The 15,947-nt window shown below is 35.1% G+C and overlaps 2 protein-coding genes across 2 annotated transcripts; one reads left to right on the top strand and one right to left on the bottom strand.

The window, feature by feature from the left end:
• The first annotated feature begins 6,079 nt into the window (after positions 1–6,079).
• Positions 6,080–13,258, top strand: LOC130955807 (DNA mismatch repair protein MSH4). The gene is made up of 24 exons (XM_057882781.1): positions 6,080–6,239; positions 6,651–6,854; positions 7,102–7,137; positions 7,244–7,356; positions 7,628–7,673; positions 8,057–8,103; positions 8,641–8,748; positions 8,818–8,893; positions 9,162–9,234; positions 9,344–9,489; positions 9,609–9,694; positions 10,023–10,162; positions 10,298–10,437; positions 10,516–10,566; positions 10,825–10,888; positions 11,124–11,267; positions 11,348–11,415; positions 11,504–11,562; positions 11,919–12,075; positions 12,161–12,213; positions 12,282–12,380; positions 12,457–12,571; positions 12,641–12,763; positions 12,968–13,258. Exons 1-24 carry the CDS (start codon positions 6,174–6,176, stop codon positions 13,130–13,132), a joined length of 2,379 nt encoding a protein of 792 aa, XP_057738764.1. The 5' UTR covers positions 6,080–6,173; the 3' UTR covers positions 13,133–13,258.
• Positions 13,259–13,486: 228 nt separating this feature from the next.
• Positions 13,487–15,864, bottom strand: LOC130955808 (60S ribosomal protein L15-1). The gene is made up of 4 exons (XM_057882782.1): positions 15,771–15,864; positions 14,691–14,857; positions 13,959–14,156; positions 13,487–13,862 (listed from the first exon to the last, which is right to left on the bottom strand). The coding sequence occupies exons 1-4, from the start codon at positions 15,772–15,774 to the stop codon at positions 13,617–13,619; spliced, it is 615 nt and encodes a 204-aa protein (XP_057738765.1). The 5' UTR covers positions 15,775–15,864; the 3' UTR covers positions 13,487–13,616.
• Between the last annotated feature and the right edge of the window lie 83 nt (positions 15,865–15,947).

The following is a 15,947-nucleotide window of genomic DNA, read 5'->3' as shown; positions in this document are numbered from 1 at the left end:
GAGATAAAAATCAGGATGCGTTGAAAAGGTTATGATCAAGGGGGAGACTGCACAGAAATTAATTCTTTCTGGCCCCACCAAACTTCTTTGACCCCACTCTGACCGTTTTGTTAGTTCCTCTTTGTGTAAATCACAATCTCTTTTTGTTGTCTCATCAAATCTTGTTGGAAGAGGATATTGTCAAATCAAATCTTTTCCCTCTTCTAATCCCTTGATTCTAGGAAACCACTTTTCAGTTTTAATTTCAAATAAAAGGAAATTCCCTTGGTTAATAACCGCTCATTAATGGTCATTAAACTTCCTCCAATTCTCTCTCCACTCAACATTTAATGCGTCCCTAACATCCTTCTTATCCCCACTCAATTCGGTTCTCTTCATCTTCTCCCTTTCATTTCTTCATTTTCATTATCATGAAAAAGAAAACCGCTCCAAGAAAAAGTGAACGACTTCTCTTCTCCCAAAAACCTCACACACCTCAAACTCACACTCACATACACATTCATTCTACCTCTTCATCCTCTCCCTTACCACCTTCCAAGCAAACCAAAACCATAAGGAGAAAAGTCATCGCAACGAAGACTTCTTCAGGGAAAAAGAAGGAGAAGGTACCCGTGGCTGAAGAAGAGGAATCCCACACCTCACCTCCTCCATCACCGCAACTATCACCCCCGAAGAAAACCACTCCCGGACGCAGTTCACAGAAAACAAAGAGTTTTGTGTTGCACAACACCAGGGAGCTCGTGAATTCAGAATCATTGGATTTCAAAAACAAGTTCAACAAATCACATTCACACTTTGATCCGGCCAGGTTCAATTCATATGCATCCTATGAGTTTCACAAAGAAGTGTTGGAGAAACGCCACTTATGCGCCACTTACCTAGTGAATCTGGACTCACTGGCAGCCAATGGGATAAACTTTTCCATCTGTTTGAAAATCTGAAATGGACTCCTCTGCTCCATATTCAGAAACCAGTTTATCTAGGGTTGGTCGTGAGTTTTATTCTAACATGCGACTGATCGATGGCACCATTCACTCCTATGTCAAGAGGGTATACATGACCCTGAACTCAGAGGCAATCGGGGCTGCCCTAGGCTACACAGATGAAGGAGCAAGAGCTTACATGACTGACAAATGGGACTCACAGGTTGGAGTCACATCCAAGGTTGCTCTTCAACATATTTGCGAGAACCTATCTGGCTTGGACGGCACCATCCCGACTCACAAAGCACCCGGCCCCACAAACTCACTGCTTCACAGGATCATCACTCATATCCTAACTCCTCAAAGTGGTTCACATAATCGAGTAACTGTCTCTGACTCTCTCTTACTTTTTGCTATTGTCACTTCCTCTCCTATCTCCTTTGGATACCTTATGATAAGGCACATGTGGGAATCTGTTAAAAGTACAAAAAAAGGCTAATTTACCTTATGGCATGTTTCTCACTAGTATTTTTGAATATTTTAAAGTTGATTTAATCAATGAAGCTGTAGAAAATAAGGTTTCCCTCATCAAGGAAGGAGGAGGTATGAAAGGAAACAAAGGGAAAAAGTCTATTCCCTCTGACAGCGACTTTGAGAGCAGGCCACCTGAGCATTCCAAGACAGTCGAATCCATGAGAGACATCCTTACTAAGTTCTCTAATATGTCTAAATTAATGGTGGATTCATACAAGGCTGCACAAAAACAAGTGTTTGAAAATGAAAGGGCATGGGGGAAGTGCCAAGAGAGGGTGGGCCTGATGTTGCAGAGTCTTGAGGAGGATATGGGTGTGGCCAGTGATGATGAAGCGGATGAATCTGAGTTCAACTTATCTGATGATTAATCTATTTTTCTTATATTTGATATTGGCTTGTTTTGGCTCAAATTGATACTATACTAGTTTACTTGGATACTTTAGACCTATGACATTGTGATAAACTCTTGGTAGTTTGATTATATTTTGGATATTTTGCTTCCAATACCATTTTTTGTAGGTGCCCCTTGATGCCAAAAGGGAGAGAAATGCTGAAAAATTGAAATTAAGAAAACAGGAGATGAAATCCTTTGTGGATTTATGATCACCCTTGTTTCAATCACTCGGCATGGTGATCAACCTGATTGTGATGCATTTGTTTTATCTTGAAGATATGCATGATGTGTTTTGGATTAGAAATATGCATTTGATTTATCTGTGGATGCATTTGATTTACTTTGAAAAAAATGTTTGCTGTTTTGATTAAGGAATATTTTTTGTAGTTCCTTTAAGCTGTAACATGTAAATTCGGATAGTTGCTATGTTTAGAGATGATCATGCTTGATTAAAAATATTTTCCTTGTTCTGATTAATTTGCTCTGATATGGATTGGAAAATATTTTTGAATGAATTGAATAGCAACCTCTTGAAACATCAAAAAAATTTTTGGTTAATATGTACTCAATTACCTTGTATGAGTTTGAGCAGAAAATCATTTATATGATAGCAAAGGAGTTTTGTTTGTCATTCAATTCTACTCATAAATTAAGCCATTCAACATCCTACAACAAATGTGTTGAATAACATTGTTGCCTTAGGCTTGATAAAAATTATTACAAGTATAAAGCTTCCCTTGGTAAAATAGCATATATTAAGGGGGAGCCATGTAACAATTGGAAAGGGAGAAATTCAAATATTCAAAGGGAGTACTCTAAACTCTAATCTTTAATTCCTTTCCATTTCAATTTTTAATAATGTTTGTCATTAAGGGGGAGATTGATGAGTTTAGAAAACTCTAATCTAATTTGATGATGATCAAACATTATTAAAATGATTAATTACAAAATTATAAATTTGATAATTGCTAATTTAAATAATTTTGCTATGCAGATTTTGGTGTTGGGCAGAAAAATTGGCTAAGCCAACGTAAATCCAAATACTCAGCCTTAATATTAATTTGTTGTAATGGCTGAAATTATGGTTATGCTAATTGGGCCAATAGCTTGGGAAACAGGCCCAGTGCATTCAACTTTGAGCAAAAATGTTATATTGAGTGGATGAAACAATTTGTGGTTAATTGGGTCAAAAAAAAAAAAGAAAAGAAAAGATCCTAAGCCCAATAAGATCAAACTTCAGCCTTATGCAATTTTGGCATATGAATGTTGGCTGAAATACTTTATTTGTTGGGCCAGTTTTAATTATTATTGATACAAGCCCAAATTATTTTGCTTGCTTGGTCTGAAACCAATTGAGAGAGGAAGCAAATGTTTTTGCCTCATGCTTCCAACGGATCCCACCTTTCAAGTAGTGATGGATTTCAAATTTAATTAATTTGAATTTAACTTACATTGGGAACCATGAGAGAGAAAGTGTAATTGATTTGATTGATTGCATTAATGCTACACACTACTCAGCATAGAGGAAAGTAAAAGCAACTCACTTTTGATTAATTTGTTCAACTTCATTTAATTGTTTTTCTTTTACTCTCTCTACTATTTCTTTTTTCTTTCGGTCATATCACAGAAACCATGGAAGCTAAGCCTAGCCACTGAAAAGAAGGAGAAGCAAGTAACAAGACCATCACAATGATGGCAAGAAAAAGAAAATAAAAAGTATGCTGTGGCTGAGATTTTCATCACTTATGGTAAGATTTGGTGAAGAGATCTTGACTTCTCCATACCCAAAAATGGATGAAGAAGATATCGGTCAGAAGAAGAAGATCCTTGGAGGGATGGCTTGACTCTGATTTTGTTCAACCACCACAGGAGGTAGCTATAGTTGCTATGTGATGGAAGAGGCAGAAGTTGGAGCAGATAAAGCTATCATCATCATGAAGCATCAAGGGCTAGGAGTTCATCTTGGAGTGCAAGGCAAGATAGAAGGCTCGGATTGATGATTATTGGTGACCAAGGAAGGACCAGAGGTAATTGCATGTTGGGTTTTACATTCAGTTTTCTCTTCTCTCTCTCTGGCCGAACCGGTTTACATGAAGAAGAAGAAGATTAGCTTGGTTTATTTGGTTTCAATCGTGGAGGCTTCCCCCTATATATAAAGATGAACAGCCAGGGCTTGAAGAAAGGAGTGAGAGTGCAAGGCACAGAGTTCTCATAGTTACCTAAGCTAACAGAAGTTCTTCTCCTTCAATGTTTTTATTTTGTAATTTTTCTGTTTAATTTTGTCTGTCTTGAGTCTCATGGAAAAAAGGCAAACGGTGAGATTTGTAAAGAAAAAGCCATAGAGCGAAAAAGACAGAGAGTGAAAAATTAAAAGAAAAAGCCATAGATGTCATTAAAGGTCCTTTGTACATCTGTGTTGTGTTTCATGATTCTGTGAGAATCTCCTTGCAAGTTGGGTTATCACTTTACAGTTGGAAGTTTGGCAGTAACCAAGTCAAGTTTAGGATTGGGTTTTAGATTCTGGACTTGTCCCAGATAGGAAGGGTAGTTCCTAGGGAGAATTGGTATTTGTAATCAAGAATGATTATAGTAAAATTCCATCATCATTGTGATGGAGACTGGATGTAGGCTACACTGCACTTAGCAGCTGAACTAGGATATATCTGAGTGTAATTTTCTCTCTTTTCTACTCCATTTCTGTTTCTGCTGTACAGGAGATAAAACTAAAAAATATCTCGTGCCGGGTCACGAGATAAAAAGAAAAAGTCTTGTGGATGGGTACGAGACAAAAATAAAAAAGTCTTCAGAAGTTATTTCAAAGGCCAGCAAGTGTTGTCAAATGGAAAAATGGGCTAAGATTCAACACCTCCTTCTCTTAGCCACTGAAAACCATCAAATTATTAATTTTTTAATAAATTTTTTTAATAAATTATTAATTTTTTAACATCATAATTCAAATTATACCATGAATAATTCGAATCAGTCAAATTCGAGTAACTTGGAAACGCGTGCATGGGTGTAATTCGACTGATTCGAATTACCGTGTGTAATTCGAATCAGGTTGATTCGAATTAGTGTGTGTGCAATTGTGTATAATTCGAATGAACATGGTTCGAATTATGTGAAAGTTGAGTTTGAATTTAGTTGGTTCGAACTACATATAAACATGCCTTGGTTGATTCATGAACCGAATTTTGGTTTGGCAAATTTGTGTAAAAAATTTCTCCCCTTGACTTAATAGAGTGTTTTGTCCTTTTTTTTATTAAAAAGCAATAACAAAAAAAACACACACGTGATATTATTATATTATTATAAAAAATGTTATTTATCGTTTAATAATTATCAATTAATCATTCTTTAAATTTAATTTATTAATTATAATATTTTGTAATAAATTTATATTCTAAATTTGTAAAACAATAAAATGGATAAATTACCAAAAATACACTCGAATAATTTTGTTGCTAATAAAATGTACTCGAATATTTTTATTGACAAAAATATCTTTAAATAATTTTAAATTTTGACAAAAATATCTAATATTAAATATGTATTTCTTAAAAAATTTTTAATAATTAAATTTTGATGCAATTTTTTGTAAATAATATTAGAAAATAAGATATTTTAATTCTTAAAATTTGGTAAAAAATCACTAAATTTTAATGATAAAATAACTTTTTTTAATTATATTTACAAAAAATTGTATTAAATTCAATTTTTAAAATATTTTTAAAAATACATATTTAATTTTAAATATTTTTATCACCTTTTAAAATTATTTTTAAATGTTTTTATCAATAATAAAATTTAAATATATTTAATTATATTTTTGATAATTTATCCAAAATAAAACACATAGTGTAACTTCTTTTTTAAATTGTTATATTTTTTTCTCTTTGTTCAAAAAAGCGGTTACTTTTTTGAATTCGCTCTACGGTATCTGAATTTTTCGGTTTCCATCGTCATCACCAGTACGTTTTTTTAATGTAAAAATCGTTCATTTCAAGCTTTTAGCTTGTTTCAGATCACAGGTATTCCACGGGGTTCTTGAACAATGCAGAGTTTCCAGGGATTCCAAAACTGCAGCAAAAACCCATGCAAGGGTTGTAGTACTTGAGTATTCAGTTGGTGTGTTATTTTTATTTATTTTCTTTTTTTTTTTTAAAAAAAAGGGATATCGGGTAAGCGGCTTGAGGGATTTAAAACGTCCCAGCGGGAACTCGCTACATCTTCAGCTAATGGAACGTGTGCATCATCGACGCTACTATTAGTATCATTTGGCAAGGCATACAACAGAATTTGCTAAAATTTGAAACCACACAATGGAAGACGCCATTGGAGAGGGTTCCAGCTTCGTCATCGGGATCATTGAAAATAGAGCCAAAGAGGTTACGATCTTCGATTCTCTCTCAAACATTCATTTCGTGTTTTATTTCTGCTCCAACTTTTCTAATCCGTATATTCCTTTCTCCCTATTGATTATTGTTTGGTTTTGAAATTTCTATATTTGTAGTGGTTGATTATTCGAAGGATATATAAGCTCCATGTTTAACTATTCTTTATTCATCAATCTACTTTCTAGATCTGCGCGCCGGTAGGAATCTCAATAAAGGAATAGTTAGAAAGACAAATGTAAAATTGATTCTCATTGGCAATGTCAACGAAGTGCAGTAGTATAGTTGTTTTAGCATACCGTTTGTGTTATTTGGGCTATAATTCGTCTTAAATGAATATATTCTACTTTTGCTTAATTTTCTATTCATCAGGTAAATGAGATTTATACTGCCTAACTGGAACAGGTTGGACTAGCTGCTCTTGATTTAAGGTCCGCGTCCTTGCATCTATCTCAATATATTGAAACTAGCAGTTCATATCAAAACACAAAGACGTTGCTCCATTTCTATGATCCCATTGTGATCATTATTCCTCCAAACAAGTTAGCATCCAATTCCGCAGCTGCAGTTACAGAATTGGTTGATAGATTTTATGCATCAGTCAAGAAGGTAATATCTATAGTCTTGAGGGACTAATACCTGAAAAAGAGAAAAAGAGTTTTATAAGGCGTTGGACTCTCCTATCATAGTAGCTAGCTTTTGTAGTGATAGTTTTTCCGTAGTCTTGTAGCTCATTGCAATCTTTTTCCCTCTCTCACTACATCCTTCTCTCATTGTTGTGCTTTGAATGCAAAACAATATTGTTGGCATCCTTGTAGTACAACGTTTATTTTATGAGTAGTTCTTTTATGTGCAGGTAGTTTCAGCCCGCGGTTGTTTCGATGACACAAAGGTTTCCACACATGCTTTTTTGCTCTTCAGTTTACTTCAAGATTTAGGTTGTTGTAACAACTTTTTTCTGGTAAATGGCTAAATGCTACTGAACCTTTATTTTATAGGGTGCTATCCTAGTAAAGAACCTAGCTACTAAGGAGCCTTCAGCACTTGGTCTGGACACGTATTACAAGCAGTATTATCTATGCTTGGCGGCCGCGGCTGCCACTATTAAGTGGTATTCCCAATACTCAGTCAATATAAATCTTGGTGATCCCCCGTTAGTGATGTCTAAAACCTGAATATTAAAAATTGTTTTCCTTGATATTGAAGCTTGAGTCTTTCGTGTATAATGCTTTCTTAGTTCTACTGCACTAGTCATCTTTCTTATTAGGTTTTCTTTTCTTGAAAGGTTATGAACACTAACATCCATATGTTTATGTAAGTATGGATCCTCATTTTCCTAGTGTTTGATTGCCTGCAATCAAATTTCGACTGTACATGCACAGGATGGAAGCAGAAAAAGGGGTCGTTGTTACAAATCACTCGTTATCAGTATGCGTTCTGTTTCGCATTGTTGTTCCTTCATTTATTCTTTCTTGTTTCAATTAATTTGAAGTCAGTATTGTTTATCTTATCACTGGCATTCCCTGAATCTTGGAAAAAAATAGTATAGGTCACTTACCTATACAACTTCATAGTTTGAACTTCAACTCTTTACACACTTGAAGTCTGCTGCAAATCTAAACATTATAAACATCTGTTTATAGCCATTCATTGGGTTGTTAATGTTCTTTAGGCCAATGATCAATGTCAAAGATCAAATTCTTTAACCAGAGAACTCCCGTATTTAATTTTTATATTGATTTAATCTGCACCTAATTCTTGTGGAATGAATACTGCTTATTTTTGCTCTTCAATGCATTTCACTATCTCAGGTCACCTTTAATGGATCGTTTGATCACATGAATATTGATGCAACCAGGTACCTACTTTTCTGAGGGGATAACTGCTTCTTACTGGGAGATACTTCTCTATTGTTTTTTTACGTGTACTATAAGTCAAAACCGACTCAAGGCTCATTTCTTGTTAAAGACTGATGCAGTTTTTCACTTTTCCTTTGTTCAGTTTATTCATTTATTATTGCTTTCATTTCACTGAAACTCTTTTACATTTTGTGGAGCATATTTTGATTATTAGTTGTGATTTGAAAGTGATAACTATTTTGGAATTTTGTGATACTGTAGGAAACACTTTCAATTATCAACAGGAACCAATTCCTATATGTTAAATTGAACAACAAATGTATGGTGCTCCTGAAAGTAAATTATTAAATCATATTTTGATCTACAAATATGCCATGAAATCACTTTTGACTACTTTGTGTTAACGGATAGGACTGTTTGCCCCTTTGGATTAGAAAACGGGATACATTTTTTTGTAATATATTCTTTCAGTAATAAAATATTGATACGGCATCTGTTTTATGCTAACGGATTCTGTGGTCAAAATACAATGGCAGTGTTCAAAATTTGGAAATTATTGAACCATTTCACTCTGCCTTATTGGGAACTAGCAACAAGAAGAGAAGTTTGTTTCACATGCTAAAGACAACTAAAACTACTGGAGGGTATGTGGTGAATCAACACTAGTTTCCTGATGCAGAAGATCCAGTTTGACATTGTATTTGTACCTCCAGGACTAGGCTCCTCCGTGCCAATCTGTTGCAGCCACTAAAAGACGTTGAAACAATCAATGCTCGTCTTGATTGCCTGGTTAGTGTTTATCACGTTGATTCAATTTGCCTTGTTATTTTCGACTTTAAACCGTATTATTGCTGTCTCCTTCAAAGCTCACCTTGTTATAAATTTCAGCTCCAATGATATTCTTAATCGTCGGTGCTCTAGCCTGAAACTTAGTTACTTAAACTACTTCACCTCTCATAATTGCATGCTGATTTTTTTTAAGTTTGGGAACAACCTTACAGAGGTTTAACAGCATTCCTATAATATTTATATCATGTCTTCTAATATTGCGTTGTAGGATGAATTGATGAGCAAAGAGCAACTATTTTATGGTCTCTGTCAGGTTTTGCGTAAATTTCCAAAAGAGACTGGTAAGTATTGTAGGATGAGTTGATCATGAGCAACAAACTGATGAATGATGTGTTTGATAAGTTTTATACATCTCTGTAATAACAGAGCTCTATGGTTCTCTTAATTCAGATAGGGTATTATGCCATTTCTGCTTTAAGCCAAAGAAAGTTACAAACGAGGCCTTGTCAGTTGACCATGCTAAAAAGAGTCAAGTGCTAGTATCGAGTGTTATTCTCCTTAAAACTACTTTGGATGCCCTTCCTCTACTATCAAAGGTACCTCTATCTCATACACAAAATCACAAACTAGAATAAATATTCTGGCAGTAAGCAATTTAGGCTGAAAAAAGGGAGCTTGTAGATGATTTTATCCTTTCTTCTGCAAAATACAACAGGTGCTTAAGGATGTGGAAAGTTTACTTCTTTCAAATATCTACAAGTCAGTTTGTGGAAACGAGAAATATGATCTTATTAAAACAAGGTATATGCTAGAGTTTCCTTCTGACTATGAGTATATGCAGTGGTTATAAATTATATCTTCCTAGTATGAAAATTCATTCAAGTAGAGGGAATACCAAATTATATATCAACCTATATTTGCTTCATCCGTAAAATAGCTCCTGAGTAATACAACAACTTAATGCACTGTTTGTACCCAATAACAGTGCGCCATATGCTATTGGTAATGTAAAATATGTTGAATATACTGAAAGAAAAGAAAAAAAAAAACTCTATATATTGTAAAACGTTCCATCAGCCAACGACTTGTTAACTCGGGATTTTTTTTTTTTTTTTTTTTTTTACCTCAGGATAGGGGATGTTATTGATGAAGATGTGCTTCATGCCCGTGTTCCTTTTGTTGCTTGTACTCAGCAATGCTTCGCTGTTAAGGCTGGGATTGATGGTCTCTTGGATATTTCGCGAAGATCATTCTGTGACACCAGTGAAGGTTTATAAATCTGCCTTGGGTGTGATCTCCATGCTTCCAATATCTTTCTTGTGCATGGGTGTAATCATTCTTTAAATGAAGCATTACCATTTACCATATGAGACTTAACTAAAGCCCTTGATATTATATTCATAGCTATCCACAATCTTGCAAACAAGTATCGAGAGGATTTCAAGTTGCCGAATTTAAAGCTTTCCTATAAAAACAGGCAGGGATTTCACTTTGTTATACCACAGAAGAACATTCAAGGAAAACTTCCAAACAAGTTTATTCAGGTTAGAGATTTCTTTTTGGTATGTTATCCTTTTATTTAATCTTTGTTTCCTAAACCTAGTTTCTGCTGGCTGTATTAGGTCGTAAAACATGGGAACAACATTCATTGCTCAACTTTGGAACTAGCATCTGTGAGTAACTAGCTTGAACGTTTGACTTGTATTACACTTACAATAACAGCAAATTGATAAAAAGACCCATTTATATACAAAGCCTAAAACTGTTCTTATTATACAACATTTTAGTTTTGGTTTGCGTCCTACAAATGTGTTAACATATCAAATAGTGCAGGTTTTATGTGAAACTACAACACTAAGATGTTGCCTTCCTTAGAAGCTTGTCTTGGCTCATGAAACATTATGTTTCATTCGTTGTGGTTAAATTTGCAGTTGAATGCTAGGAATAAATCTGCAGCAGCAGAATGCTATACCAGAACAGAGATTTGCCTTGAAGGTAGTACTTTCTACTTACTGAGGGAACTAGCTAATGCAGACTTTCATAGGTCTTGGCATATTTATTCTTTATCAACTACTAATAGTGCATAAATTAGACAACTTTCTAATCTGGCATGTAAGAAAGGAAACTACTGTAAAGGTCATTTAGTTCCTTGGGCTTACAATATCTTATATTTCAAGTATTGCATTTCTTCTGTCATAATGTCTATATTCTAATAGAAAAGAAATCACAGAACTAATGGATTTCATCCGGGAGAATGTCTCTGTGTTGACACTGCTTGCTGAGGTCTTGTGCTTGCTAGATATGATTGTGAATTCCTTTGCTCATATGATATCCACTAAGCCTGTCGACCGATATACAAGACCAGAATTTACTGGTAAGAAAATTTGGTATTTCATAACATTTTTGTATCTGGATCAATAAAATTCTTGATTGATGTTTTCTTTTGTTTTCTAGAGAACGGACCAATGGCAATTGATTCTGGTAGGCACCCAATTCTAGAGAACATACACAATGACTTCGTTGTATGTAATGATATTTCCTATTTTCCTTTCTTTCTTATAGAAGAATTTCTCTTCTAACCTATGAATAAATTATCTTTCTGCTTTGTAGGCCAATAACATATTTCTTTCTGAAGCCTCAAATATGGCGATAGTGACAGGCCCCAACATGTAAGAGAATTTCTTCTCAGAATTTAAAATTCAGTTATGTTAAAATTACAAGTGCATTTTACTGGCAGAAAATTATTGAATGATTTTGGTAGAAATAGGGAGCCTTTTAAACAGACCCTAAATCTCCCAAACGCATTAATGGGCAAAGGAAGCACTCATGGTGCAAAATGATTTTATTTAGAAATACCTCAGATATGAGTTTATCGGTTTGAAAAATTGGATGAAGTATGAAAGTTGACTAATTGACTTTTCTGGCAACAAGTTTGGTCCTTTTCCTTCTATCAATGTGTGGCATCAGTTCTTTAAATTAGTCTGTTCCTTACCTACACTTTATTTTGTGTACTCCTTGCCCCCAGGAGTGGAAAGAGCACGTACCTTCAACAAGTGTGCCTCATAGTTATTCTTGCTCAAGTTGGATGTTACGTGCCTGCTCGGTTCTCAACTCTAAGGGTAGTTGATCGAATGTTTACAAGGATGGGAGCAGTTGATAATCTTGAATCAAACTCTAGCACGGTACAGTTTTAGGCGCCTGCTTTGAGAGTATTGAACTTATATCTTAACAATGTTCATACAGAATTATATGTAAAGATGTGTGTAGTTTATGACAGAGATGAAGGAGACGGCTTTCATAATGCAGAATGTCTCACAAAGGTAATGCACCTTTTTTTTTTCACATAGGCACAGATTGCAATTCTTATTAAACATTCTGTTGGATGCAGAAGTCTGATTGTTATGGATGAACTTGGGAGGGCCACTTCGTCTACTGATGGATTTGCAATTGCATGGAGTTGCTGCGAGCATCTTTTGTCACTCAAAGCGTAATTTGTTTCTTGATTTTCAATATTTTCCACTAATGGAGAAATTTGGTTGAAGCTTTACCTTTCTCTCCTTCAGGTATACCATATTTGCCACTCATATGGAGAATATATCAGAATTAGCAACGATTTATCCAAACGTGAAAATTCTTCACTTTCATGTTGACTTGAGAAACAACCATTTAGATTTCAAGGTGCTGCCTCTAAGAATCTTTTCGTGCTTTGAAATGTTTATTTCCAAACTGAAATTCCGCTTTATGTAGTTTAACCTTAAGGAAGGACCAAGACATGTCCCACACTATGGCCTTCTCTTAGCAGAAGTGGCAGGACTACCAAGTTCGGTTATTGAGACAGCCAGAATGATCACCTCCAAGATTATAGAAAAGGTAAATATAACCACACATTTTGTAGAATTTTATAGGAAAGGTAAATATAACCTCCAAAGTTAGTGTATTTTTGAGCAGTTTTATACAGACGTGCTTGCATAAATAAATAGTCAAAAGCACATTATGAAGCATGTTTATTTGAAGAGCAAAGAGCAATTGTGAAATCAGTTATAGCATTATGTATTGACTTGCTTTTTCCTTTAGGAAGTGACGAGGATGGAACTAAATTGCTTGCAGCATCATTCAGTACAGAAGGCTTACCTGGTTGCACAGCGCCTAATATGCCTCAAATATTCCAATCAAGATGAGGAGATGATTCGCCAGGCGTTGTCGAATCTTAAAGAATGCTACCTCGAGGACAAACTTTAGAGTTTGCTTGGTTTATTCAATCTATTCGCGTGTGAATATTCATTATTCAATATTTTTGTTACCCATGATCACATCCAGTGTCATTTGAATTCCTCGGACAAATTCGGACTTTGCTATACAGTAAAAATGGATCTAATTAGAAGTTATTTGAATTTAAGTTTACCTAAAACATCCAAATTTCAAAGAGAAGAAGATCGATGAACAATAATTCTTTGTTTTAAGCCGTGGAAAACCGCATTTAAACGATTAATTACGTTAACTTAAGGATTATATCGGTACGGCAGTTGTATTTAAAGGAAGTCGATGTCGTATGACAATATAATTCATCCCAACAAAAAAGAGAAGCTTCAAAACTTGACAAATTATAGAAAAGTATTTGATTCAGGCGTTCAAAACTCAACGACTTGGAAGTCAAAACATCAAATTCCATGTCCTCAAAATGGTATTCAGATAATGAAATAAGAGATAACTGCATAGAAATAAATCAACGATAACGACGAAGGGAAAGGGTGTTGTTTCTCTTCCACGTTGCCCTGCGGGATGGACGATTTTTGTGATAAAGATGTCCCTTGCCACGTAGACCTCTGTTGCTTTTGCCAGCTGAAGTAAGTCCACGCAATTCCCTGTGTTTGTGCACTGGATTGCACAGCCAATTGATTCTTGGATCGTTTCTGATGGCAGCATGGGCAACATCTACCATAATTATCTCAAAGTACTTGTAGGTTGAGTCCTGAAAAGAGAAATAATAACAGTGAGGAATCGGATCATCATCACGGATATAATTATAAAAGAAGTTTTCAATTTATAGATGTGTGAAATAACAAACCTCATTCACCCAATAAGAATTGAGGACCCTAAGGCCACCCAACTTCCTTCCGGCTCGCTCCTCAGCAACAGACCTCTTGCTCCTCTGGAATTTCAGTTGGGTAACACCCTGGTTTGTTGGCTTACCATAAACAATACCTTTGGGAACTGGTCTCTTGCGGCCACCCCTCCTTACACGAACCCGGTAAACAACATAGCCCTACATTTTAAAAAATTAACAACAGACTACAACAAACACGGGAAGGCACAGCAACACTACAGGGACAGACAATACATTTTACACAATGCCAGTTGAATGTTATGGCAATTTAATCATAATCGAACAATAGCATAACATCAATGTAAAGATAAAACATAAGAACACAAAATGAATCCAGTGAAAAGAATGTGTTGAATTAAGAGAGACATAATTGAACCAACAGGACAATTTGCAATTCAATTTGACGGAGTCACTGTAATTTAATAGCACTGGTGTCAGGAAGTACTCAAAAATTGTATATATAAATAACTCTTCAAAGAGAATAAACATTTGCATTGTGACAGTGCATAATCAGCACCATTACAACAATGTTCATATAAATCCACTCAATAATCCATTCTAATTTAGAATTTAGCAATAATGTCTGAAAAAGCAGCTTACAAGTGTTTACCAAGTGGTACACATAGATGTCTCACAAAGCACGGTGAATAAACCAACAAGGCATATCAATCAATTCATTGATAAGTCTGTTACCTGCTTAGCCTTATAACCTAGGCGACGGGCCTTGTCAGGGCGTGTAGGTCTTGTCACACGAACAATGGAAGGTTGCTGACGATATTCCCAGCACCTTACACGCTGAAGGAACCTCATGACATCTGACTGCTTCTTGCGCCATAGCTCAGAGACATACTTGTAGGCACCTATTGACAATAATAACAGTAATTTAATGTTACACATTTAAACAATATACCAAATCGTATCAAAGAATGGAAATATAAAACAATGTCTAAAATAGATCAAATGATGCATGCTTAATTAACCATTCCATTATATTTGAGATTTGAGACTATGTGCTACCTATAAAGCTGCAGAATCCTGTATATGACAATAATTTGGTGATTCACTAATGTTAGATAAAAGACGAGTACTAAAATATCCCCAACCTCATTTAACAATATGAAGACGAGTACCTATAAAGCTGCAGAATCCAGTATGAAATACTTTGGCATGTTATTTAACAATATCCTCAACCTCATTCTAAAATCAACTTCGGCTGTTTACTTTTAGTTAGATCCGAAAATTAAATTTAAAAAAATTACAAAGTAGAAGTTACTAGGTTCTCAAATCCAACAAAAAAGTATAAAACTAGCAACGCAAGAAAGATATCCTACGAAGTAATCATTTCAACCATCAAATCATAAATATGTTGCAAAGGAAGAATAAAACGGAAGCTAATATCATTTCATAACAAAAAATATAAAATGAACTTAACGCAGACAGAAAAACCATAACCGTGGACTGAACAAGCATCAAAATAAAAAACAAAACCAAATAGTTCATCGTAGCAGGGAGAGAATGCTTTGATTTGCTTTCGAAGCTACGTGTTAAACTACAACGAAACAATAAATCTACGTTATAACATCCATTCAAGCTCATATTTTCTAGGAAACACAGAATCATACAATGAAAACAAAATCTACGAGAAAGAGATGGAGAAGACAGAATAATTTCGCATTAAAACACGATGGCAAATATAAAATGGAACAAAATGGCGAAACAAAACGAGATCTGAAAGGGAATAGCAATGGAGATAAGAGTGTGTGGAAAGTGTACCCATCGCGCAGTCTCCTTCGTTGGAAGGGTTCAAGCTCAGCTACTCCAACTCGGAACTAGGGTTTCTGCACTACTCCAAACTTTTATAGACGCGCCTCTCCCCCCAAAGCCCATGAAATTTGGATCATCTCCTTAAATGTTGTGACCCAATTGAGCCTTGTTCTTTGTTTGTGAGGC

The sequence above is a fragment of the Arachis stenosperma genome, chromosome 10 (genome assembly GCF_014773155.1).
Source record: "Arachis stenosperma cultivar V10309 chromosome 10, arast.V10309.gnm1.PFL2, whole genome shotgun sequence".
Lineage (NCBI taxonomy): Eukaryota > Viridiplantae > Streptophyta > Magnoliopsida > Fabales > Fabaceae > Arachis > Arachis stenosperma.
The sequence above is the reverse complement of the archived record's forward strand: the minus strand, read 5'-3'. Positions and strand labels throughout refer to the sequence as shown.